Source organism: Camarhynchus parvulus, chromosome 11 (genome assembly GCF_901933205.1).
Source record: "Camarhynchus parvulus chromosome 11, STF_HiC, whole genome shotgun sequence".
In the NCBI taxonomy this organism is placed as follows: domain Eukaryota; kingdom Metazoa; phylum Chordata; class Aves; order Passeriformes; family Thraupidae; genus Camarhynchus; species Camarhynchus parvulus.
The window spans coordinates 8744447-8771203 of NC_044581.1; the positions used below are offsets into that span (position 1 = coordinate 8744447).

The window sequence follows — 26757 nt, forward strand, 5'->3', positions numbered from 1 at the left end:
TGGGATGTGGAAAGGCTCTGCTGGCGCTGGGGACAGGGGGAGCAGCTGCTGGTGGCTGTCATGTGCCCTCAGGGGACACCCAGCAGCTGAAGTTCTGCGTGGCTCCAGGGCTGGCTGGTGGCCATAGCCTGGATGGATCCCCAGGGCAGGGGGTCACTGCCACTGCAGAGAGGTAAATGGCACTGAGGACAAACCCAGTGACAGCCAGGGCCAGGGATCTGCTCCACAAAGGACACTCACTGCAGCTCCAGCTGTGAGCTGCTCTTTAGGTGCAGAGCATCAGTTTAGCAGCACACTCAATGCTGCCTCTTACTGCCCAAGCACCAGGCACATTCCTTTTTCCTCCAGGATTTTATTTGTCCTTATTTGCTGTCCTCAAAGTGACAGACCTGGGGAAATTATTTATATCTTACACTGCTCCCACAATTATTCACCAAGAGTTTGGGAGACACTGCTGGACACACACAAACACACACACACACACACACACACACACACACACAAAATCACTTGATGAGCATCTCATTGGGTTTCCTGGCTGTGGAGCTATTTTTAAATGCTGCTGTGTTTGCCACTTTGGGATCAAACTCATGTAATTTAATGGGTTTCACTGAGACACCAACAGGCCCCAAGGCAGATATCGATTTCCCACAACAAAGAGCTGCTCTTGAAATAATTTAATGGGATCACCAAGAAGTGACTTTGAGCTGCAGGTGCTGGGATGCTTGTGGATGTCAGCTTGCTGGGATGTCATGGAAAATGATGCCCAAAAGCAAGGCAGCCCCTGATCCAGCATTCCCAGGGGAGCACGAAGATGGCAGTGAAGCAAGTGCCTTTCCTCCATAACTTCCTTTCTGTGCCATAAAGCCAGAGCTGGAGAAGGGTCACCTTCATCCAGTGGTTGTCACCCTCGAGGAAATGTCCCACCTGTGCAGCTGTGCAGCTCCAGAGGCTGCACATCCACAGCATGGCATGCAAGGACACCTAGTGCCTGCTGCTGATGCTGCAGGGAGGCTCTGGGCTGCAGCAGTGTGGGGTTTTGGTGGATTATCCCCTCACAGCAATGAAAAGTCCCCATGGGCCAGTCCCAGCAGTGCTCTGGAGAATGGATCCCAGCAGGAAGGTCACTGTGAGGCTCTGACAGACAAACCAGCTGGGGTTTTGTCTCTGAGCTGGAGCTCCCCAGCAGCCTGGCAGTGCCCCTGCCTGGCACAGCTCCTGTGGCCCCCAGTCCGGGCAGCTCTGGGTGACTCTGGGCTCTGACACCCACAGCTCTCATGGCCCTGAGGGAGCACAGCACAGCTGATGGCCATGGGACAGCTGTGTCTTCACCCGCTCAGTGCCCACCTTTCTATTCCTCTGGCAGCTCTGTGACCTCCTCAAAGCCTGGCACAGACCCAGCCTCCCCCCTGGTGCTGCCCCTGGGGATGGAGCTGAGCACAGTTTGCAGTGTGAGAAACCAACCCTGTTTGCAAAGGGCATGCTCCTGTCCAAAGCTATCCACAGACAAGCTGGGGAATTAAAGCTCCTTGGGCAACACAGCTGCTTGTCAAGCCCTTGTACAAGCAGAAATTCCAAATATCTGAGGATAATCTGAGCTGCTGACAGCTGAGGAAGGTGGACAATCAAGATGTCAAAATAATCTCATGGGGACAAAAGGTCAGAGCATTGCAGACTGACACATGGATGCATCAGCAGTTTGGGCACTGTGCTTGCATGGCACCTGCCCTGCTGATGTCCCTGCACAGCCCTGGGACAGGGGATGGCAGCAGTAACCCCATGGGATGGCAGCAGTAACCCCATGGGATGGCAGGGCAGGCACCAGCTGAGCCCAGCCATGTGCTGTGGCCCAGATCAGAATCTCACCACACCGAGGTGCTGCCAGCTGCTCCTACCCACCATCCCCTCCTTAGGCAGCAGCTCTCACTCTGGAAAACAGAGATTTTCTTTAAAGGAGAATTGGAGAAGACAGTTGGACATAGGGAAGGTCCCACTGGGCCATACTCCAACAGAGAACCTGCAATAATTACAGATTTAAGATGTCTGTATCTAGCACATCCCCACAGGCAGGGATGGATCTTTTCATGCTTTAAAGGACATTTACACTGCAGAAATGAAGCTGTTCTCAGTGAGAACAGTAACCCCTCATCTTGGGGATGCTGAGCTCTGCAGTCAGGAGAGGGAGCTGTGCTGCTGTGGGACAGACACAGGGGGGATTGCAATCCTGTTTCCAACCAGTCCTTGCAGCATAATGTTCTTTAAATATTTCTTTAAAGATATCTTAATTAATGCATCACTTTTTTGTTGTTGTTGTTGTTGTCTTCCCCTCTCTCTCTTTGGAAGTTTACAAATCCACAGCTATTCATAAAATTGGTGTAAATTTATGAATAATTTAATGTCCCCTGAAAATCATATTTTCAATTAGTTTGCTACCCCTCCCTCAGTGCTGCCCTGCTTGCACAAATCCTCTGTGTGACGTCCCAACATCCCTGAGAACCCATTGTTCTCCCCATCCCACCTGTCATCTTTTCACCAAAATGTAAAATCCCAGCTCTGACCTTCCCACTCCCAGCTTCATCTCAAATCACAAACACACAGGTTTGATCATTTTAGTTGGGGTTTGAACACACCTTCAGAAGCCTGAAACTTTTTTCCCAGCAAAACCTGTCCCAACAGCATTACCACCCTGTGCAAGCCCAGATCAGTGTTTTGGGATTGCCATGACAGCTAAATCCCTCCCCTGAAAACGTGTCTGTACAGTCCAGGGCCACATAATTACATAACACCACATCCAAGTTACTGTGATGGAGACCATCTCCATTTCTGTGCACATGCCCTGAGCAAAGCCTGGGCTGTCCCTGCTGCCAGCCCAACCTGCCAAGCCCTCAGCCCAGCAGCGGCTTCTCAGGGCTCCCAGGCACAGATTTGCAGAGAAAACCCTCTTACAGCACAACTGAGAGATATCTGGAGGGGTTCACCCTCCCTCTGCCTGCTCCTTAGTGATTTCACATGGCAAGACACAGTGTGGCAATTAAACTCCAGGTAGCTTCAAATTTGCAACTTCTGGAAGACCACAGGAAAAAGATCCAAAGCAAATCTCAAATTTAAGCGATACAAGAGCTATCACATCTTTTACCAATTCAGATGTACCTAATAAACCATCTATAGGTACACCTACATCTATAGGTGTTTGTACCTATAAACCACCTAGGTACATCTATGAGGTGTACCTAATAAACCATCTATTAGGCACATTTCAGGTGTACCTAATAAACCATCTATATATATATTTATTTTTTTTTTTGTAGGAGATGCTGCAGTATGAGACATTTAGCAGAAATATGAAGCCAACTATTTATAACTTTCCCCCATGAAAATGTCAGAAATGGAGATATTAAATGAAGCCATGCTAAACTTGTAAGTGCAAAGGACTCCTGGGTCACCCACATTGCCTGAGTTCATTGCAGAAAGCTCAGGTTCAAAAGGAGAGATTTCTTCACAGGGTTGCTCAGCACCAGGTGAGGAAGAAGCATGGGTGATGGAAGGTGGAAGCCATTCCTCCTGAGAGAGCAGGCAGTGTGAGCACTGGGCAGGGTGCCTGGCACAGGACACAGGGATCCCTGCTGGGAGATCTGCCTGCAGGTTTCTCCAGGGGTCACTTCAGGTTTGTGAGGAGCGGTTCTATGAAACAGCAGCTTCCTTCCAGGGCTTCAGAAATAGAGAAACATAAATTGCAATGAGATGAGCTATCTGGATCTCTCTCTGCTTTTCTTTGTGGCAGAGAAAACAATGCTTAAGGGTTGCATCCACTGGCTGTTTTGGCTCCTCATTTGGGTTGCCCTTTTTTTCTGAGCAATTTTAGAGGGATTCCCACCAGGCAGCTCACCTGCTGTATCCAGGATAAACCTGTCCCCTTCCAGTAATGTTTCTGAAGGTTTCTCTGCCAGGTGCACGCTCTGAGTCACAGCAGATTTACTGCTTCACTTTTGCCTCCAGGATTACAGTGATTCCAGGAGCCTGTTTTATATTTGAAAGCCATTCCAGCAGGCAGACTATCAGTTCAGTGCTCCTGACCTGCTAGATATCCTTTATGGCTGTGGAGCATTCCCAGCTGTTAGTACCAAACTTGTATAAAAATAAACCAGAGCTGTTTGCTTTATAGCATTTCAGGGCACACCTTAACGGCCCATTACAAACACCAAGGACATAAACATTTTGATTGCAGCAGAGAGAAAAGTCTCCCAACAACCCCTCTGAGAGGAGCAGGGGTGTTTGGTCCCAAAGGAGCAGCAGGCTGGAGATCTGTTGGCTTGGGGAGGGGTTCAGAGGGATGGGAGAGGCCACAAAGGCTGGAGAGAGCGCCCAGGCACCTGTGGGGCCCCTGAGGAGGCCGAGCTGGGCTGGCCAGCAATGCACTCCTGTGTGTTGCTGGGGCTAATCTGGTTGCTAGGAAATGCAGGGCCTGGGGAGATAAATTATCAATGGGTGCTGGAGACATTTGGTTGGAAAGTCCCTGCAGGAGCCAGCTGGGGCCCCCTGTCCCCAAGGAGGATGGGGAGCTGCTGCAGGGGAGACAACATGAGCACCTCTGCCATGGAGACAGATGAGAGAGCTGGGGTTGCCCAGCCTGGAGAAGGGAAGGCTCCAGGGAGACCTCAAAGCCCCTGCCAGTTCCTGAAGAGGGTCTGAGACGAGAGAGTCGGAGAAGAACTTTGGACAAGGGCCTGGAGTGTCAGGATGAGGGGAATGGCTTCAGAGTGACAGAGGGAAGGGTCAGATTGGACCCTAGGAAGAAACTCTCCCTGTGAGGGTGGTGAGGCCTGGCACAGGCTGGGGTATCTCTGGAAGTGTTCAGGGCCAGGTTTGACGGGATTTGCTCCAATGGAAGGTGTCGCTGCCCAAGGATGGGCTTTGATACCAGAGGATCTTTAAGATCCCTTCCAATCCAAGCCATTCAAGGATTTTGTGGTGATTCTGTAGTTTTGTGAAATGGCTATATGGGTGTTGCTGGGTTATTGACCCATCCCCTCCCTCAGTCCTATTTTAGAACATATTCTGTTGTGCTGGCAGTCACAGCAGAGCTGCCTCCTACACCCCACAAAGCAGACACCAGTGCTCATCTCCCCTGGCAGGCTGCAAAAAAGCAAAAAGCATTGGATGCTCCATTTTTAAGGCAAAATACCAAACCTTTGGCTAACAGAATAGTCCCATATGTTTCTGAGTGCACTGCCAAGGGATGTTTTCTCAAAAACTTTTGGGGATGGGTTTTTGGCAAGGCAATGCTCTCATGGATCCATCCTCCTCCTGAACTGCAGGCTGTCCGTGCCCAATCCTGTGGTGATTCACATGCCAACATCACAAACAGCCCTCCCAATATCCTGGGCTTGGGTGACAGCCTTGCCCAGTATCAACCACAAAATGCTCAGAGGAATGGGCAGAGCCCAGCTCTGACAGAGGATTAGGTACTGCCAGGAGGCTGCATTTGGGGCTGTTCCTTACACAAATAAACAGTGACTGCCTTTAATAGTCACTGAAATACAAGCACCAGGGCACCTTTACATCTGCTGTCAGGTAAGGAGGTGAGCTGGGGCTCAGCAGTCCCACCCTGGGCAAGCAGGCTGCCATAAATACCATCCTGGGCTCCCCAGCCCAGCACAAGGATGCTCAGCTGTGCCCTGCACTGAGGGGTTCTGGGTGTAAATAAGGCTGGCAATAGCTGAAGGCACCTGTGCTTTCCACAAAGGCCTCTCTGAACCCACCATGTCAGTGAAGCACTGCCCTTCCAGCAGGTATTTCCCAAAATATCTGCCCTTCCCAGACTAACAACACAGCAGGGATCAGCTTCACCCAAGGGCCATATGGTGTTGCTGGAGGGCAGTTAAACATCCCTAGAACATGTCCACCTTTAATTAAAAACAGCACAATTTCCCAGCTCCCTGTAATAATATCACTCCTCCACCTCCATGTATGTGCTGCATTTCTCATCCACAGGAGAGCAAGAAAAATGCAGTCCATGTCCAGCTGGTTTCTGCCCCAGCAGCAGCAGAGCCGTGCACGGAACAGCCTCCAGAGAGCCCTGAGCAGCTGCAGGGCTGCTCAGATGCTCCAGCACAAATCCAAGGAAGTCTCCTCAAATAGTTCATTTTCCTCAGGCTTGTCATCTTTGGTCTGTTATATCTTCACTGCCCTGCTGCAGATTTTCCTTCAGTTCCCTCTCTGGACACCCCTGTTTGCTGAAGCAGGCACTGCCCATCCCTGGGACACACTGAATCCTCCTCGGGGTGCTGTGGCCACTGCAAGGATTTCTAAATCAATCTTGGCTGGGGGTCAGATTTCCTAGGATGGACTGTTATTTATAATACTGAGGATATTGTTATTTGTTATTGTAGGAGTTGTCAGAAAAGGAAAAAACCCAACACATCCAGGTAGTTTGAAGTCATGATAAAATTGGACTGTGCCTTCCCTATGTAAAATAAACTTCAAACTAGGAGATAATTAGTAAAGTATCATCCTGACAAATCTGAGTATTAGGGAATCAGAGGAATATGAAAATTCTGTTTCTGTATTGAAAATGGTTAGTATTAGTTCTTTCACCAAGCAGGGGCCACCTTCCATCCTCACAGAGAGTGTGGGGATCAGACACTCAGCCGCTGAGAGAATGAACATTTTATCCTGTGCATTTCTGCTTCCCCTCCCAGTGCAGCACTCACAGGCTGCTGGAACCACACACAAGCGGTGGTTCATCTCTGATGACATTTGACCAGAGCCAGACTTTATTGTTTTAGCTGTGGGACTGCTTTTAAATTCCCACAGTTTTCCTGACCTAACACTGGGAAAGTGTCACACGCTCCACTTGCAAATGGGGATCTGCTCCAGCAGAGCTGCATCAATTCCTCTGCAATGAGCCTTTTCCCAGTGGGACAGAGGGGTATCCACTACATTGTTTAAAGGAAGAGGAAATTTTTCGTGGAAATGGACGTAACAGGGCACAAGGAAGGTCACAGGGAAGCCTGGGAATGGGCAATTCTACCTCCCTTTGACTTCTTTTCCTTTGTTTCAGGATGAGAACAACTCACTTAGCCTGCTCTCATCCAGCTCCCCTGTTATGTCATATCCAGATTACTCAGTGGATGAGGTATTTGGAGTGTTACATCAGACACATAATGTTTGTTTATATAACTTGATTTTTTTCTCAGACTCTTGCTTCTCCAGCTCCCTGAAAAATATTTAAATTAATATTTAGATTTTCAGGAATAATAAATTGTATCAACCTCAGGATGACAGTCATCTTCACTATCAATCAGTACAACTGGTTGCTGCTGAGCCCCACAACAGAGCCTGGGAACTTCTTTTGTTTCTTATAAACATCTGTTCACCAAACCTAGAACTATGCAGAGGAAGAAACAAGTCCTGGTGTAACACAATCCTGAAATTTCTCCCAGCCTTGAGATGGAGCATTAGCCCAAAAGGGGACCAGAAATCCACCCTAAGATGCCAAAGGTTACAGAGTTCACTGCAATGTCTGAGGCTCTGCTGTAAGTCCCTGATCAAATGCTGCTTTCTGCCTCTGCTTTTAGTGAAACTTTTCCAAAGGTCTTGCTTTCCCTCCAAGTAAAACAGAAGAAGGATTTTAAAGATTTTCTTTCCAGAGGAGAAAACCTTCTGACTATTACCTGTTTGATCAGGTCAATGTATTGCAGAGGTTGCCTCCTGCATGCACTAATGTGCTGTCCCAAGCCATCCCAGTTATACTCCAGCCACCAAAAACACTGCCAGCTATTCACCCTCCTGAGAAATCTCTTGCTCAAGTTTCATGAAGGTGCAATATGGGGCATGAAAGATGTTTTTGCAAGTAGGGCACTTCAGGCAGTGTCCATCACTGTAATTCATTCACATGAAATGCCACCCTTCCCTCTCACTGCTCGTGTGTCTTACTGTTCATTATCACTGTAATTTCCTGGGCACAGATCCTGTGACAAGAGCAGCATTTACAGGAAAGCTGCTCCAGCAACTTCAAAGGGAGTTCGGCAAACAGATGCTGGAAAGGGCTCGGGGAAAGCTTCAATTGCAACATCTGAGCTTGAAACCATGCTCTCATCCCAGAGCCCAGGACTGGCTCTGCCTTCCTGCCTGTGCTGACACCGTCCTTCCCAACCAGGAAAACTGCTGACCAGTGGATTCCCTGTGTATCCAGTTTCCCTTCCCTTGGATTTTCTACTTGCAGAGTCAGACCCTGCCAAGCCAGGCCCCCACACCTGCCCTGTGCCCTGTGAGGGCTGCCAGCTCAGGCAGGGCTGTCACTCTCCCCTCCCTGTGGGATGTCCCGCAGCTTGTCCCACCCTCAGAGCTGTGCTCATTGCAGCGTCAGCTGTGAAATCCCCGAGCCACACATGTCAGCATCTGCCAGTGCTGCTGCTTTTCCCAGGCTGTGGTTTGATAACACAGCAAATCCACCCCTAGCATCCCAGCAACCAGATCAGAGGGGAAAAAAAATAAAAAAAGGAAAACTCAGCTGCACAGCATGAGGGATTCACATGGCATAAACTTTCCAGCAATTCAGATTTGCTTAGAAACAACACTGCTACGTTAACTTTGTGCATCTTGTCCATCTTTTTTTTGCCACCACTGCAGCTTGGGAAGACAGAGATCTCGTCCCTCTCTGTGTCACCACGTTCATCACCCTCTGTGTGTGTTCCTGTTCCTCCCAGCTGCACAGGGGCTGGCAGGCCCTGTGTCCCTGCTGCTCCCCAAGCAGGATGCCTGGATGAGGGATGGGATGAACCTGGCACGGACCAGGGTGCTCCCAGGGCACTGCAGCCACGGGGGCATCTGCACTCAGCATCCCACCACTTCATCACTTGCTTGGTTTCACCAGACCTTAATGTTTAAAAGGAAAAGTCCATTTATTACCCCAGGAAAATACCAAAGATTTTTTTTTTCTGGCATAGAAATTCCCTGGCTTTTTCAATAGAAAGATCTATTGGTTGGTTTATTAGCTTTGAAAGCTCCCTGTGCCTCTGAGACCTCTGCTGACTCCGAGTTACCGTAACGCTGGATAACTCGGGAATTAATGCCAAGTTGTAAATGAGGTTTGCTCCACTGGGCTGGCTCTCGAAAAGAATTAATGTTTTAGATCCAAAACTGCCTGTGGTCTCCTAAAAAAACACAGCTCTCCTGATTTTCTATTTATTTGCCATTATAGGGACGATTCCATCCTGCCCTTTGCTTGTCCTCTGGTTAAAGTTTGCCTCTCTGGCAAAAGCCTCAGTGGGTTACAAAAGCACAACTCAGATTTGGGAATTTACCCAATACAAAATCCCCAAATCCTCACTTCGTCATCAGCAGGAACTTTCCCTGCCCACAACCCCTGGTGAGCTTCACTCCCAGTTTGGGTTAGCAGCTGTGTCCCCGAGCAGAGCCCCTGGGCTGGGCTGGCTCTAAGGCTGTGCCAGCCCCACTGTACCCTGTTGGATTTCAGGACATCCCTCTGGCTGTCCTGGATTGCCAGGACCCCTGCCAGGGGGCTCAGAGACCCTGGCACAGAGCCCAAGATGCCCCTGTGGTTTTGATTATGACCCATGGAGCAAGTTACCAACCTTAGATGAAGATCTGCAAGCCACAACAGCTTAAGTAGAATGATAGTGAATTTATCACAGGGTGAAAAATAGATTTTTGGGGTTTTTAGAATGGGGGTTCAGGGGGCAAGATGGAGAAATCTGGGCATGTCCAGCTTTTCTCCTTCTTCTTCTTGGCCTCCATCTTCTGCTGTGATGTTGGCACTTTTAGACTGGTTTAGAGTAGTAGTTCACTGTCTAACATAGGTGATAGGTATTTGGGAAGTAATTGTAGAAGTAATTGTAAATATTGTCCAGGTAGTTTTTAGTATAAAAAGATAACACAGCCCGGGGGCAGGCAGAGTGCCTCAGACTGTCCTGCTGAACAGACCTCAGCCGGACAGGAGAAAGAATTTTGTAGATAAGATACAATAAACAACCTTGAGAATGACAATAGTTCTGACTGCTTCTTGACCACTGGGCTGGGAAAAGAGACTTTCTGACACACCGTGGGGTCACTCTGACCAGCAAAAGTCCCGAGAGTGCCCCACAGAGAGCTGGGCTGTGCCCCAGGACCCCAGCCCCAGGCACCACAGCCCTGCAGCTGCAGCCCCAGCCCTAAAGGAGGCTCCTCTGTTATTGTTATATTTTATGGAAATTTTTTCGTCAAGATTTTTTTCCTTAGGAAGCTGAGAAACTTCAGCTTCTCCATGTTTTACTGTTTTGGAATGTGATTTAGAAAATTGTTTATCTAGCATGCGAATTGTTTTTAATTAATAACTAATCACAGCCAGCTGTCATGGGTTTTTATTATCCTTCCTTTCTAGCCTTCTGATGTCTCTTTTCTCCTTCTTTAGTATAGTTTTAGTATATAATTTTCATATAATGTAATATCATATCATATCATAAAATAATAAATCAACCTTCTGAAAACTTAGAGTCAATTCTCACCTCTCACCTCATCCTAAAACCCTCACAACACTGCAACAATGAATAACCACACTCCTGCCCTCATTTTCCCAGCCCCTGCACTTACAGTGAGACTGAGACATGGAAATTCACCTGCAGGGTAAATATCTTAAGTAAATAGCCCTGTCACCTTCCAGAGCAGTTTTCCCAGCTGGCAGGGATGCTGGCTGTGCAGCAGTGCCACGCTGCCTGTGCATGGTTGCTGCCTGGCTCAGGATTCCCTTCCTTTCCCCTGCTTCCAGCTCGCTGTGGTGTAGACGTAAAACAAAGCAGAACTGTTGACAGTGATTCCAAGAAATGAACGCAACCAGAAAAAATTGGCCTGGAAAACAAAACCCATTCTGCTTTCTTTGCAAAAAGTTCATGAGGGCTGCCTGCTGTGCTCCTGTAAATCAATACACTCGTAGGTCCTTCTTCCTAAGCCTAGCTGTGTAACGTGGGCGCCCATATGGAGCAGAAGGGCACATTCATACAGAGCCAGAACACCTGTGAGGGGTTTTCCTTCTCATGCCAGAGCAGAATCTCTCAGAATCTCTCTGAGCTGCCCATCAAGCAGCCCAGGTTTTGTCCTGGCCCCAGGAATGCCAAAGGAAACTCTTCCTGGACAGAGGATCCATGCAGCTTCCCAGGCTCTGGCAGAAGGCAGGAGCCAGCCAACAACAGCAACAACATTTGTGCTCTTTTTACTCCTCCCCACTTAGCTGCTCTCTAGCCAGGAGCTTTCTTCCACCTTCATGGCTTGCATAACAGCCCTGGAAGTCAGATATTTTTCCCTGGACCCTCCAGGGTTTGTTCCACTTTGAAACCTCCTCTGCTAGAGGATTCTCCCACAGCATCCACTCCCTGAGTGTTACAAGCTGCTTAGCCTGACCCCAGGAGCTGTCAGTCAGCAGTGATGTGCTGGCTGCTGGCCTGCCCACAAATATCTGTATTTCACAAATAAAGCAGGTTAATTTAAACCACTACATCTGCAACAGCCTGACAGCTCCCTAAGGGTCCTTCTAAAGCTAAGACTTGGGCAATCATTGGATTAATATGTATCACAGTGCTTTGTAGACCTTTTAAATAGAGTGGTCTGGCCAAGATGTGGCTGGATTTAGTCCTGTGCTCAAAGACACAAGTGCTGCCAAAAAAGTGAAGGCTGAACAATCAAAGGAAATCCCAAGACTATTTTACTGAAATTATTTCAATTTAGGTGATACATAAAAGATGGCTCCTTTTAAATAGGGGCCACCCTTCCCTTCATTTAAGAAGCAAAAGCTGTCAGCAAACGTGCTCTGACATCTCACAAGACCTTCACCTAAGCAAAAAGCAGAAGCAGTAACTTTGTATTTTAATTGCATAATGAATGTACCTGAGTTCAGGCTTGTACATTCAGTTCTGCCGCACCCATAGGTGATTAAAATACATCAGCCATGACCACAAGGACTCACAAACACAGTAAAATCAAAAAACCACAATTCTGTTTTTTGCCTTCTTGGTAAACTTCAAATCTTCATTTGGGTTCTGAAGGCAGAATTTTCCATTGTTCCTGGCAGGTACCAGCAGGTCTCAGGAGCTTGTTCTGCAAGGATGCAAAGGGGACCAAAGGAGGCTGAGGAGCCCTGAAGAAGGGAAAAGGAGTCCCTGACATGGAGCCCTCGTTGTGGTGGGATGAGCATCACTTCCCAGCTGCAGCCAGAGCTCTGTGTGATAAAACCAATCCACCCTACCCAAAGTGAGCTGAGCAGGAGCTGCTTGAGACTCCCTGAGGGCCCTGCTCTGGTCACCGTGGCTGTGGGAGCTCCCCAGTGGGCAGCAGGGAGGGGACACAGACTGGCAGGGGACAGGAGAGAGGCAGAGTGGCCTCAGATGTCAAACACCCAGCTGGCTCCCCAGGGAGAGCTCCAGGCTGGCCTGAGCAGCAGCACTGGAGATGGGGGAAGCATTTAGGGTGTCCCCTGACAGAGCTGTGTCACCACCACAGGCAGAGCAGGGCTGTGCAGAGGCCCAGGAGGAGCCTGGTTTTATTCCTGGTCCTGTCACATGCTGCAGGTCAAGGTTATAATGCTTGGGTGAATTGCACTCATAACAAAGCTGGTATCTGTTGACTCTCACAGCTGATTGTTTTGGAACAATAATTCATAGTTGCCTCCCTGGATACAGAGAACTGAATGACAGCTTGGATTAGAAGCACACAGCCTTGCCCTGAGGACCTGCAGTGGATGACTAAACCACCAGTTCTGCTATTGAGATTCTCTACTTTGACATCCCTTGGGGGCACAATGTAGGATATTTTCTAAGCATCAGTTGTGGAAGAACACTTCCCTTTCTGGTGCTGCACGGGGTAGGCAATTAGCTTGTCCCTCTTGGGCAGGAAGGGAGCTGATTTCAAACAGACACAGATCCCCCAACTGAGGCTCTGGCTGCTGACCCAGTTAGGAACTCTCCTGTGCAGGGCAAATTAGTTCAGCATAATGCAATATGGGATGCAGGAATGATCAGCATGAGCACTGGGACTTTGATCTCAGTGACAGGAAGGGCAGCATTTCACTTGACACCAATCTTGTGACTTCATTCCCAGCACATGCCAGTGCCCCTTGGTTTTTTTAAATGCTCTTTGGCTTTTGTTCTCCTCCTCATTTGCTTTCAAGGAAGGAAGATGTGGCCAAAACCAGCATTTTCAGAAAGGAAAACATTGATCAGTGAACTTTTTTTAGCAAAGGTTAGCTGCAGAAGATCACAGAACCACATATCCCTCCTTTGCAATGCCCACATTGCCAGGGCAAGACTCGGGGGAAAGTACCAGCTCATGTAGAGTAATGCTGCCAAAGAGAGCCCTGGGGGCATTGCCACCCCTCTGGCCACTGAGCAAGGACACAGACCAGGAAACTCATTCCCTTCACTCTTCTGTGTTCACAAAATATTGAGGGCACTTCAGTCTCAGCCTGCAGAGAAGAGTGAATATTGATGTTTTAACACATTGAACCACTCCTCTCACAGTGGTGCAGTGAAAATAATCCTAAACCACCAAACCTAGAGGCAGTAGATAACCTGCAATAGGGACAATCCAGCTAGTTAGGAAAATACCCTACGATTCTGGACAACAAAGGTGGAAAAATGTTCAACGGGCAATCAAATGTTGATAGTGCAATCTGAGTCCTGGAAATAGTCAAAGCGTTCCCCAACAAGGCACTGAGCAACCAGGTCTAACTGAGCAACTTCTAACTTCAGTGGGGTTGGACCAGACACCTTCAAATGTTTCTTCTGATCTAAACTGTCTTAGCTGACTTACTGGTCTAGGCTGTGATCTGGGGTTATTTTGCAGACAGGAGAGAGCAGGTGAACAGGAAAGAGATCCAAGATCCCCCAGGCAAGAACAAGCTTGGCAAATAACCTGGTTTGGCACTCTCTTAGCCTCACAAGAGGCAGGCACAGCACTTCACAAGGGTTCTTCATCCTACTGGAGAGACAAAGATAAATAGAGAGAAAATTCACAGTAGGGTCCTCCTAGGGAACAGAGGGATGAAGAATTTAGCAGGCACAAACCATGTCCTGGTACTCACCAGGAAGATGATGGTGATGAACAGTTCATTAGGTCTTCTCTGGGTCAGAGATTCAGAGTTAAAACAAACACAAGGTAAGTCTGAAATCACTTTATTGGAAAGTTTCATACAAGAGTAGTCAGTCAGAAAAATGATTCAAGTGATACAGTAACTTCACAGACCAGCCCCTCTCACATCTCAACTCCAGGCCAATTCATTTACAGATTTCTTGTCCCACTCAGTTTTTCAGGGCTTTTTGATGTCAGTGAGTTTCAGTGCAGCACAGGGAGCAGAGCCTGTTTTTACACCAAATTAAATTAGCTATGACTGAAATTCTTCCTCTGAGAGGTATGAAAGCCCCTGTAGATCTGTTGAGAATGCTGCTTACAACATGAGGCATCATTGCCATATACCCGAGCTGATTCAGAGCAGACTAAAAGACTGTAACAAAATATTCTGCCAATAAAAATCTTTTAGAAAAACAGTATAAAAAGTTATATATACATATATGGCATAAAGCTACCAAAAAGTGACTGTGCCATTTCCCCTCTTATACAAATAATATTATTTTAAAAAAACCCCATAATACATTAGTAATTCACCCAGGAGATAACATATTGCACCTTTCCAGAGTCCTCTATGCAGCAGAAGCCCCATACAGTATGTGGGCATTCCAGGATGGACCTGTAGCTCCCCTTTTAGTTCTGCCTGTCTCTCCAGCAGCTGCCAAGAGTTGGCTACCACAGGTTTAGGATTTAGAAAGCAGGAAGCTGCAAGATGGCAAACCAAGTATTTGCAAATCAGTACCATTTCTTCTCAGGAAGGAGAAGAATCCATCACAGGAATCTCTTGATTTGTTAAAAGAATCATATATTCCTTGTTGCTGGTGTCAGTGAGACAATACAGTTTTGAGTGTCTGTATGTCAGTTTTTACTGGCAGAGTACTCCCCATGTGCCAAAGAGGTATCTGCAGCACCTGGCAGTGATTTCTGGCCTAGCAAGGACATCCAGCCAAACCACAGGAGTACATAAAACCAGGTCAGTTTACTTTGTTTCATGACAAAACACTGTAAGACACCAACAGACACAGTGTTGTGGGCCTGTTATCTGAAAAGAATTAACATCGATTCCTCAATCCAATTTTTGGTCACCTGGAGGGTTTTAGATAGAAGAGCAATTCCTATCTTGCCCTTGCTTTTCCAGGCACAAGCTTCTGTCCCAGTAACCATGCACAGGTATGCAGAAAAGGAGCTGAATTCCCAGGAACTGAAAATACTGCTGTGTGTGGAACCCACCCTGTATTTGGTCACTTAATCTTCTCAAATAACTCAACAAGAACTTAGTAACTCTCCATATAACCTTGAAGAATACCAGGAATGGCCTTTAGAATTGAGGACACACAAATCAGATGATTTGATGGAAGGAGCACTAACCCACCCTAGCAGAGGTAGTACAGGGATGGGGATTTTTGTTAGGGGGGATTTTTGTTGGCTTTCTTTAGCAGAGAGCTGGCAACAGCCAGAGCCCCTCCCTGCACAAAGCGCACGAAGTTATCTCCTGCCAGAGGCCCCAGGGCATAGAGCCCTTTCTCCTGAGTGCATTCATAGGTGAAGGGATCAACATCTATGGGATTCCTCTTGGGATTGACTGGCTGCTCACTGTCCAGTGCCAAGTCAGTGCCATTATTTGGCAGAAAGGAGAGGTTGGGGTTTGAGCCGGTTAGAACAAGAGCCATGGAAATTTTATAAGCTTTCTGACAGCCGTTCTTGTCTTGAAAGATGCATTTCTTGTCCTTGCCAAAGGAGAGCACGTGATGTTCAGGGAGGCTGATGTAGTGCTCATAGGGCCCAGCACAGGCAGCTGTCTGTTCTTTCATCATCTGGTGGACCCTGTGGTATTCGGGGTACATTGTTTTGGGGAGCTGGTTAAAAATAAGGCCAGGATCAGTGACTCGTCTCCGAAAAACGTGAATTACTGGAATATTGCAATTGTGAGCAAAGAGAATGGCATCAGCAGCTGTCAGACCAGCACCCACAATCAAGACTGGATCTGTCATGATGCCAACACTGTTGTTCTTCACTGCTTCTTCTAGGGCAGACAGCTGGTGGTGGACATAGGAAAGGTTTTCTCCCTTGACCCCGAGCCAGGTAGGATTGTCATATGTTCCTGTAGCCAGGACTACATTTTCTGCATAGATGGAGAAGGGCTCTTTATCACCTTCCATAGTTTTGAAAAATCCATCCACCTGAAAGACCTCTGCACCTTTTTCATTAGAGCTCCAGATTGAGTCACTATCCTCCTGCAGATCTTTCTGGGTGTGGTTGGAGATGCTCTCTGCACTCACTTTCCTCACAGAGGTCACAACAGTGCCACATCTGAAATTCTTCTGCAGTCCTTTCTTCATCACATAGTGTTGGTAATATTGAGCAATGTCTTCTGCTGTGGCTCTATTGTTTCTGAGGCCTCTGTAATAAAGGACAAACAAAGGTCAAGCAGCAGTTAAGTAAGAGACTGGAATTTGTCCCCTCTTGCACTGAATGTATCCTAGAGCCATCTATCCTGGCACTACCAGGGAAGACTGATCTAGTTTCAGCAAAGTTATTCCTGACATATAGAGCTAACAGTCAGGTCCAGCAGCTGTTGGACAGAGGCAGCTTTCTGTAGCATTAATCCCAACCCCAAGAATATGGTTGGTTATTTAAGGCTTTCTATAATATCTTGCTTCCATTCCATTTTTAACACCTGTACTTCTTAAGATTAATTGTGACACATGTAAAGAGAAGCAGCCCCTCAGAGAATGCACAGCAGCAGAAGTAACTGTACTTGTCATCAGGGGCAGCAGCAGAGGCCAGGTGACCATGATTTCAAGCTTTACTCAGAACTCATGGTCACAAATTCATCTCCCCAGTGGGTGTGGAGAAGGACACATTCCAAGCAGCGCTGCAACTTGATCTGAATCACCCAAATAGAATAGACTGGTTTTGGGGTGCAGGAGAGTGTCCTTTCTCTCACTAAAATCATCCATAACAGATGGGTAGATACATTCAAGAAGTCCATTCCAGGTTCTCTAAAAATCTCCAGATGTTTGCAAATGATCACACATGGATGTCTCACCTTTTCTTTTGCTTTAACCATTCTTTGAAAGGGAGATCTGGGAGTCCCATCCATTCCCCTCTGCTCAGGGTAACCATGGAGCCCTCTATAGACTGGAACAAGAAGCAAAGCAAAATGACTTTAATTTTTTAATGTAAAAAGTGAAAGGCAGCTTTTCCATGTTTCAATATGGCACAGATGATGAAATCAGTAATTTCCTCTGATCTGCTGTCATGGATGAAACCATCCATGCTCTCCAAAAAGAACAAGAGATGGGGAATATAAAGGCTTGTTTTCCTTTTAAACTTTCACTTGTCTCTATATATAAGATGTAACACAGCTGACTGGGATTTTAGAGGAGTTTTTCTCTCTCCAGTCAGCACATTTGGCCATTACACAACACACAGACCCCAGCTGGCTCCAAGTCACTTACGTGCCAGGCCCCTCCAGGAGCGTTTCTGCCAAGGACCAGGTGGGGGATGGCTCTGTCAGGCTCATGCCACCAGGTGAGCACAGATTCTGCTGTCCCACCAAAGTCCGTGTCTGGCCGCTGCAGGGTGTCAAACAGGAGAGCCACGGGGCTGTGGGATCGTCCCTCCAAGCCTTCAGACAGATACTCCAGATCCTGGAGAGAGAAGGACCAGATGCTCAAAGGGCATGTCGTGCCAGGCAGCAGACTGCTTGTCACTGCAGCACCTCTGAGCAGCGGGCTTGGGCAGCTCATTTACTGGCACACAGACCTGTTCTTGCCCAAGGGCTGCCTCCAGGACTGTAGCAGCAATGCTGGCATTGCAGACAAGGGAGGTCTGGATTACAAAGCAAAACGCTTTGTAATTTGCTTAAGGCTCATTCTGTGTGTGTACTTTGAAAATCCAAACAAGGTAATCACCCATGATACACCCCTGGGATGCTTTGCTGGGATGTCATAGTTTATCTTTACACACACCTGGTCCAAAACAGAGACTTCTGGTGCCTCTTCCAGTTTTCTCTGAAGAATAGGATGAGGATGAAGAGACTGTCTTTTGAAGTAAGGGGTGTAACCTGACAGCAAATATGAGAGGCAGATTCCTGAAGGTCCATTCCCTGAAAAAACAATTGAAAAGATTTTATACTTCTGGAGATAGAGCAGTTATTTGAGAAGTGTTTCTAATATGCAGACCAATTCAAAAGATATGACACTGCTATGGATACAGGGGATTTCCTTTTCCAGCATGGACTTATTGGATGGAGTTGGGGAAGACATTTTACCCTTCACTTCACTTGCTCCTATTTGCATTGCAAGGTCCTTAGGACTTGCTGAAAAGACACAGCGTTAAATAAATCAGAGGCTGCCCTCACTTGAAGCTTGAAGTCTCTAGCATGGTGATGAATGAAGTTATTTCTCTAAAATTAGGGGTTTAGAAGCTGATCACAGGCTGACCAGGGGCCTCAGCTCTCCTGGAAACACATTTCACACCAGGGCAGAGTAGTTCACTATGCACAGGATACAAGATCCAGAAAAGATGGTGACTATTGAAGTGAAGGGGAACCAGTTGTTCCCAGCAGGAAATTCCATCTTTTAAGGGATATTTGGCAATACAGCTTTGACTAATGGGTCTTGAGGACACTTTCAAATGGGAAGCAGCCCTACTGTGGTACTGCAGTGTGTTAAGGAAAGTCTCTCTGCCATGCCAAGACAAGAACACAGCACTGAACAGGTTGCTGGATGGCTGAACTCCTTTGCTGACCGCCCAAGAGCCAGTGGAAAAACTAGATCAATGTGACTCCAAAGCCCAGTGAGAGTAGCCTGTGGAAAGTTTGCACATGGCTGTTCTCCAGCATGTTTAATATTTTACAGTGTCTGTGTCACTGCCAGCCTGTCTGGCTGCCCAGGCTCTGCTGCTGGGTGACCAAAAGCCACGACAGTGCAGTGACGAAGAGGGGAGGAGAGCCCAAGTGACAGCAGCCTCTTGACACAGTGCCAGTGCTCAAGGGTGACTGGAGCAAAGGCTGATCCTTGAGGATTCCAAAAAAGTGAGGTCATGGCTGTAAAGCCAACAGTGAGCTATGTGAAGGGCAGTCCATGTCACAGCTGGGGACAAAGGCTGCTGTGCTGACACCAACCAGCAGCTGCAGGTCAGTGTTTGGAATATTCCACTTGCAGGAAAGTTGGCCAAAACCAACATCAGCAGATACTAAAAACAAACTAAACTGCAGCTATAGTAAAATATAACAAATTTCAGGTCACTACTTTGCTTTAGGAAGTACAAGGAGGTACCTAAGCCAAACTTAACCACCAGAGTGCTCAACACTCAGCAACAACACACAGAGGATTTATTCTGAACCATGTCTAAGTTTGATATGGATGATCACAAGAACATCTGGGGCTCAAGATATTTTAAAATGCAACTGCTTCCATGAGGCTGCCAGCACAGCTGAGGCAGCACACTGCCTTCCTGGAGCAGGGCCTGGGGAAGGAGCTGGAGCCTTCATGCAGTGTGGTCCAGCTGCAGGGAAACATCTGGGCTGCTTCAGTCCCACAGCCTCCTCAGAGTGCAGCTCTTCACACTGCTGCTTCTGAGGCTTTAGGGGCATCTCCACCCTGGCTCCCTGTACAGGTGCACCAGGGAGGTACCAAAATATCCTCCTTCCCACCTAGAGACTTGTACAAGCGAGCAGCACAGAGTCATTCTCAAATAAGAACTTGCTGGCAGTAGTATCCTTGTCAAAGTTGCTGTCAGCAAGGATTAGCGGTGATTGATGCAGTGCTCTGACTTTGGAGCAGCTCCCTTGGGTGCTTTGAATTCAATGCCAAATGAGGAGGGAAGCCAGCTCTGCAAAGCATGGGACACATGCTCAGATGAGCAAGGTCCAGCACCTCCACAGCTCATGGCTGGTCACAGGGGAAGTCTCTGACATCATTACTTTGCTTAAGAATCACCTCACGCTGCAAGTTCCCTCCTGAAGTTAGCTGAAGACAGTTACTATATAACCTGGTTTTTTAAACTGGTTTTAAACTAGTTTTAAAACTGCATTTTATAAGTCTATTAAATCTGTACAAAATCAGTGTAGCTCACTCATGTTTTAAAAGGAGTCTGTGAAAAATTTCAAGAAACCTTAACAGCATCTGGGGTACTTTCTAAACAGACATAATGGTGGAAAAGCTCACACAAACCTACCTTCAATTCAAGCACTACAGATAACCCCAGCAAGGTGATTACCTATCTGTACTGAAAAGGTTTCAAATCTTTCTACATATCCAACAGAGAAAAAGCAGGCTGAGATGAACTGATGCGCAAAAGGTTACCAATTTCACCATTAAAAATAGGTGTGTGTTTTAATTTGTAAAATATCTTGTTCCTTACTTCTCATGACTCTGAGAGGTCTCTCAGTGTTATAGGAAGTCTGGCTGTCTGGGAAAGGATGCAGAAATAGCAGTCAGGCATTTCTGCTTGGAGTGAGAACGCGTGGAAGTGGAACAGAATTAAAGATAGTGAGTCCAAAGCAACAACAGCACAAGAGAACCCAGCAGTGCTGGCAGGAATAGGCTTACCTATGATCACAACAGGCAGTGTCTTGAGCCCACTTCTGTTTGAGGGTCTGGTCACTAATGGACACATCTTCCCATCTGGAAGCATTTATGCTCTGGAATCTACCTGCTGAAACAAATATGTTTTGAATTATTTTCATTTTTTGACAAAAAACCACAAGCAAACAAACAAGAAAAACCCCACAAGATTTTCTCCAGCCCACAAACTCAGGCTAATCTAAAGTATTATTACCCTTGCAGTGCAGACTGTCACATTACACTTCCACACTCAGGACAGACCTCCTTATCTTTTTCTCCTCCTGACCCCAAAATCAAAGGATGATCTTCTGATTATGCACCACAAAAGGGGGAGAGAACAGTTATCTTCCTTTTTCAGACATGAATTCCAGTTACTCCAGGACAGCTGGCAATTTCAGCAGCCCTCTGAGTACATGAAATGAAGTGGTGCAGCATGGTAATAAAAACTTCACTTCTGACCATACTCTGTAGAAAACGGTATCATTATCACAAACACATTTTAAAGTAACCTGTGCATTTACTGATAAAGTAAACCTGACTCAAGACTTCTGCCCAAAGGCTGGCAATCTCCTGGCTGCATTTTCAAATATAGGGTTTTTTGAGAAGTGCTAGTTTAGTTCTGGAACCTTCTTTCTCAGTTTTCCAGAAAATGGAGAGTTCTAGGTCTGAACAAGTAAATAACAAGTCTTTGAACAAAACATGCATCATAATTATCTTGGAGACTCAGGTGTCATTAGAGTGGAATCTACAAAACTAATCTAATCCTTATGTAAACATCCAATGAACAGTGAATGTTTCTGCCATTCCTGCAGGAATCCTACCACATCAAACAATGACTTTAGTTTTCCATGGAATTCAACTCTACTGTCACTAACCTAGAGAAGTTATTTTTACCATAATAAATGTGAGATTTCTGAAATTCAGCATAAGCTTCAAAGTTATTATACAGAAAATATTTTCTTTTATAAAACCCTTATTGTCATTTTGGAAAGCTAAGCAAAATCCATGGAATGGCATGACTTTGTCCAGTAGGGCACACTCTCCACAGCCTTTCCAAGTGCAGATCTTTGGCAAGTGCACTAGGCACTGCCATAAGGCCTGGCACATCACTGCCTTTGACACAGGTATTGCAGCAAATGTCTTCCTGCAGTGTAATGCCCCTCTTTGGGGCTGACATTTATGTCACAGCAGCTCCAGCATGCTGCTGACTGACTGGGCAGCCAGGAAACCACCAGTGAGTCCACAATTCACAGATTCCAGGCTTCAGCAGGAGTGCTGTGAGTGCATTTGCTTGCAGGGATGTGACAGTTCTCATGCACACCAATGTACAGCCATGGCTGGGCTCAACAGCTCCATTCCACAATAACTGGGTTCATCACATAAAATGAATTCAAAACTAGCAGCCTTGGCCAAATTTTTGGATCACAGTTTAGTGACACTTACTGGCTGCCTGTTACGACTTAACTGAGCATTAGTCTAAGACTCTCATGCATTTTGCCTGACAGGGCACGAACCATTTAAAAGACATTATAGTTGTGCTTTCTAATTTAAGTAATTTGAAGCATCTAGCTTTGAAGAGAGTTGGATCTCAACAAAACTCATGTTCCCAATCTAATTGAGGCTCAAAGGTAGCTGTATTCATAAAGATGAACTCCCCTTGAGGCCTCCCCACAGCCCTGGATGCTGTGGGAGCACAGCCCAACCACCCAAGGATCTCCCCAGCCTTTTGGGCAGGTTCTGCTGCATTAACCGAAACCTGCACCACCTTCAGCAGACTGTGCTGCTGTAAGTTTACCCCCAAATAATTCCTTCCCATAGAGCTCCAGAGCTGCAATTAGTAGAATTCAGCACCAGCAGCTGGGACTGCCAGAGACACCAAAGGAACAGGGCACTGGTGTGACCGGTCAGATATTCCCCTCAAACCAGTGAACTGCAGCATCGAGCTGCACGTCAGCAGAAGTTTCTTCTCCATGGTAACAAATAACCCCCTCTCCATTACTGTATTACACAAGAAGAGAAGTTCTTATTAATTTTTCCTAACACAGAACACACATCTTATTTCTGTGAAACTCCTGGGAGCCTGGAAGAGGAAAGCAACACCTCTGGAAGCAATCTTCCACATCTCTGCTCCACAGCTCCCTGCAGCAGCATGCCTGGGAAAGCAGCATGCGCATCCGTGGGATTTTTGCTGGAAGCAAGGACTCTGAAGAGCCCAGCAGAGCACATGGCAGCAGCTGCAGGGCAGCAGCAGAGGCACACACAGAGAAGGAGCTGCCAGCCTGTTTAAGGTGTGAGCACAGTGTCACACTGCTGGCTGCCAGCACGTTTCTGGGGGAGCCTGAAGGGGGCAAAAAAGGCACAAGCCAGGAGAGAACAGGCTGGCAGTGCTGTTTGCTTTAGAGGAAGGTTGCCTTGGCTCCTGGCCATTGCACCGTGCCACCCCTCTCCACCCTGATAAAGCACAGAGGCAGCAGCCGCTCACTGATAACTCCCTGCTGCCACCCTCCCCCTCCTTTCTGCACCTCCTGGCACATGAAAGAGGAGCATTTTCTGCAATTAAACCAAACTTTATTGGCTGGAGGAGCATAATTGTTAGTCTGATGAAATTAGGGTTAGTCTCTTTCACGTCCTATAGCTGCCATCTCTATAATTCATAGTTATTAATTCTTATTTTTAAGTAGAAAGTGAATCAGGTGCTGAACCTGTTTATAGCTATTCCCATCCTGTTGGCTAAAGGTTTGACTTCTGGGGGTAAAACTCAGAGCATCTCAGGCATTTTACTTTCAGGCCAAACATTCACCTTTCCTCCCATTATATGTTAAGGTGGATTATTTTAATTACTTTTTTTTTTGGTAGTCTTAGACTCTGATACCTTAAAACCTGGGCAGCTAATACAGTGTAGAGGAAAGCATGTTCTTGAAGAGGCCATTGGAAAGCAGCAGGACATTGAAGCTCACTGCCATCTAAACTGAACTAGTTAGCACCAGGAAAAAGCCTGAGACAGCAAGAAACTTAAAGAGTGCTCTTCTCACCCTCCTTTTATGTAGTGTAGGCTGCTGGGCACTCACACTTAGTCAGCTTAGTGACACTGAGTTTGGCTCCTGCTTTGAGCTTCCTACTTTAAATGAATGTCCCTTTCCTTCTCCTCATTTGGGAGAATGCAGCAAGTTTCACAACTTGGCTTCTTGCTGCTTCCAAAGCATTCCAGTGTCTGTGCGATGTTACATAATTGTTTCTGGCTGAAAAGCTCCCAGCTCACTCTGGGCCAGACTCTGCATACCTTCCTGACACAGCCTCATGTCCAGAGGGACTGGAACTCACAAACTCGGTCAGTGTGGCTCTCACCAGTTCCAGGCTGCAAGCCTGAAACAGGTTTTAAGGGGGCAAATGAAAAAGCAAAGACACATTTAGCAAGACAAGGACACTCTGTGATCCTTGGAGAAATAAAAAACCAGGCTACATCAGCCATGTGCAGATAGCTCTCCCTGTAACAGCCATGAGATCTAAAGTAAGAATCACCAAGTGCGGCCTGAACAGCACATGGGGAGAGCTCAAGAGAGCAATGCAGGTGGGGTATAAACACTGGGGGAGATTAACAGAGGTACCACAAAACTCAGTTTTAAAGAACAATTCCAACAGAGAGGCAACAATACTTTTCTTCAGCTTAATTTCCTAATGAACTCACTTGTTTCACAAGGTTAATATTTAACTAATTAGTACTTCTTTTAAAAAAGCAGAGATCTTGACAGCTTTTACATTTTGTACTTCCCTACAAGTTTCAGAAGCTGTTCTCTCCTTACAGCATCACTCTTGCATGTCAGGCCAGTTACCCCCCCAAACACAATTGAACTATGTGGAAAAAATTCAGCTTTGTGGTATGTAATAACACCTTTCTAAAAACACCCCTGTGATACTCAGAAACTCATGTTAGGGTACACCAGACAGAGCTCTCTGTACTTATTTGGAGCCTTCTTACCTTTAGCAGCAGGTCTGAGGAGAGGTGGGATCTTTGTGAAAGTGATTGCACAGTCAGGAGAGCCAACCAAACTACAAGCCTGGAATCCTCTCTCTGCTCTAAGACAGCTGTTTAAATATAGTAGGCAACCAGCAGCAAGAGAGGAGAGGAGGAGCCAAAAGCACTGGAGGTGGAGCAAGGAAAATACTAATAAGCATGAGTCAGCAGGAATATTTCCCTTCCCAGCTCCGGAATGAATGTAGAGAAACTTCCTTAGTAATGTTCAGCTGACTAATGTGACTACAGCAAAAGCAGGATTACAGGAACCATGCACTGAACAAATTTTCCATTTCTAACTCTCAGGACAACACAGGTATATAGTGGGTCTGAAAAGATTGATTTCAGTTTGTGTTTCTTTTCCTTCAGTGAGATAAAGTGTTGTAAGCCTTTTGCACAGTAGCAGTAAAATGAGTCAAACTGCTTACATAAAACTCAGAACCCACCAGGGGTTTCATCCAAGGTATCTTACTCAATTCAGGGAGTAATTGATCTGGCTTGCTAAATTTAAAATGCCCTTCACAAATGAAATACCTTTATCCCAAAGTGTTCAGTTCAAGTAGTAAATGAAGCACATGTTTATCTCTGAGGCCATCTGTTTGGAAACCTCAATTTCAAGGAAATAGGACTGCTGATAACACACTTAAAGTGCATACTTTCATTCATGTGATCTAAAAGATAAAAGCAGTTCTTGAGAGGGATTTCTCTGCTCTCATGACTCCCATCAGAGCAGAATACTTAATATAAAACTCTGTTTGAATTCCACCAGAATAAGTTGTTTTAATAAATGTGAGGCTGTTGTTTCACTCAAAGTTTAGTTACCAGTCATTCCTTTAAAAAATCTGACTCAGTAAATGCTGTCAGACTGAAGAGGGTGGGGGGAGAGGGCTAAAGACTCTTTCCAGTTTCCTGGGCCTTTATCCAAGGTAGCATTTGCACAGAGCTCTTAAATAACTCATACCGATTTTTTGACAGCAAAGGCTTTTATCTGCACTATTCAGATATTTATTGGCATGTAACCAATGTGTCCATGTCAGCCATGGAAAAATTAAGCTTTCAGAGAAAATAAGGCATTTGTTTGCTTAGGTGTTTTAAGATTGCCCTGTTACTAGGTTTTTCAAATCTGTCTTCAATATATTGCAGTGTTGCGTGTCAAACATTGTAGAACAAAGGTGTTCAAGCCCATACTTGCTGATACCATAGATACAAGACAAAACCATATATGATGCATTGGCTGGCTTTGTACTGAGGAAAATAAGGAATACTTCTTGTGTGTGCAAATCTGCAGAAATAAAGTTGTTCTCTCTGTAAGAAATAAGAGATCCTGTCCATTTCCTACTAGAATTTATAAAACTAGAATCTGTATTACCTTTGCAAATAAAGCCAGGATGGCTTTCCAAAACCACAAGCTCTATCCTTGTTTTGTGCACAGTACAGTTCTTTACAGGAAAATGCTCATGTACAATAACCCACTGCCCTTTATTTGCTGGTACAATAAGACCATTGAACATAGCAATTTGGGGGCTTCTTTTTTGACATCCCTATTGATATCCCAAGAAACACATCACACAGAATAGACATATATCAAAGTAACTGTTTCTCCTTGTGTACCTTGACCTCAAACAAATGATTCAGCCCAACACTTTGGATAAACTTTCCAGAAGAAGAACTAATTGAGCAATCTGTAGCTGGCCTTCCAACCAGCCCTTGACCTACAAACTCATGCAATTCACTTCTATTTTTTTCCTGAACTGACAAAGCCATTTTGGTGGCGCACACATTTAAGGACAAAGCCATAACATTGTACTGCGGAATACTCTGCACCTGAACCAACCCCTATTTCCTTAGAAAGAAATTTCCTTGTTACTCATTGACTTTTCACCTCAGGTTATGTAAGTTCTACCTGTCCATCTCCTACTTATGAAACTTGTCAGATAGCCCTGATTCTGCTGTCTCCTGATCTGGGGGAGCTCAAGCTCTGCTGTCAGAATTCATTGCTGACAGCGCATGGCAGAACCTTTCCTACAGCACCCCTCCAGCATCCACCCTTCTCTCTAG

The 26757-nt window shown here is 46.3% G+C and overlaps 1 protein-coding gene across 2 annotated transcripts; it reads right to left on the bottom strand.

Moving 5' to 3' along the window:
* Positions 1-14190: 14190 nt before the first annotated feature.
* On the bottom strand, positions 14191-24751 carry OSGIN1 (oxidative stress induced growth inhibitor 1). Of its 2 annotated transcripts, none has more exons than XM_030956053.1 (6): positions 24664-24751; positions 20673-20778; positions 18087-18223; positions 17574-17765; positions 17162-17253; positions 14191-16512 (listed from the first exon to the last, which is right to left on the bottom strand). In XM_030956053.1, exons 2-6 carry the CDS (start codon positions 20755-20757, stop codon positions 15519-15521), a joined length of 1500 nt encoding a protein of 499 aa, XP_030811913.1. In that variant the 5' UTR covers positions 20758-20778; positions 24664-24751; the 3' UTR covers positions 14191-15518. The 2 variants fall into 2 exon arrangements, with proteins under 2 accessions (XP_030811913.1, XP_030811914.1); XM_030956054.1 differs by having other exon boundaries at positions 20673-20775; positions 24664-24735.
* Positions 24752-26757: the final 2006 nt, after the last annotated feature.

Excerpts from the sequence above, each read along its gene's own strand:
- OSGIN1 (XM_030956053.1), bottom strand. The coding sequence starts at position 20,757 with ATGCTTCCAGATGGGAAGATGTGTCCATTAGTGACCAGACCCTCAAAC. Across the intron at positions 17,766-18,086 it reads AAGTCTCTGTTTTGGACCAG|GATCTGGAGTATCTGTCTGA; the intron begins GTGTGTGTAAAG and ends TTCTCTCTCCAG. Across the intron at positions 16,513-17,161 it reads TGGTTAAAGCAAAAGAAAAG|AGGCCTCAGAAACAATAGAG; the intron begins GTGAGACATCCA and ends CCTTTATTACAG.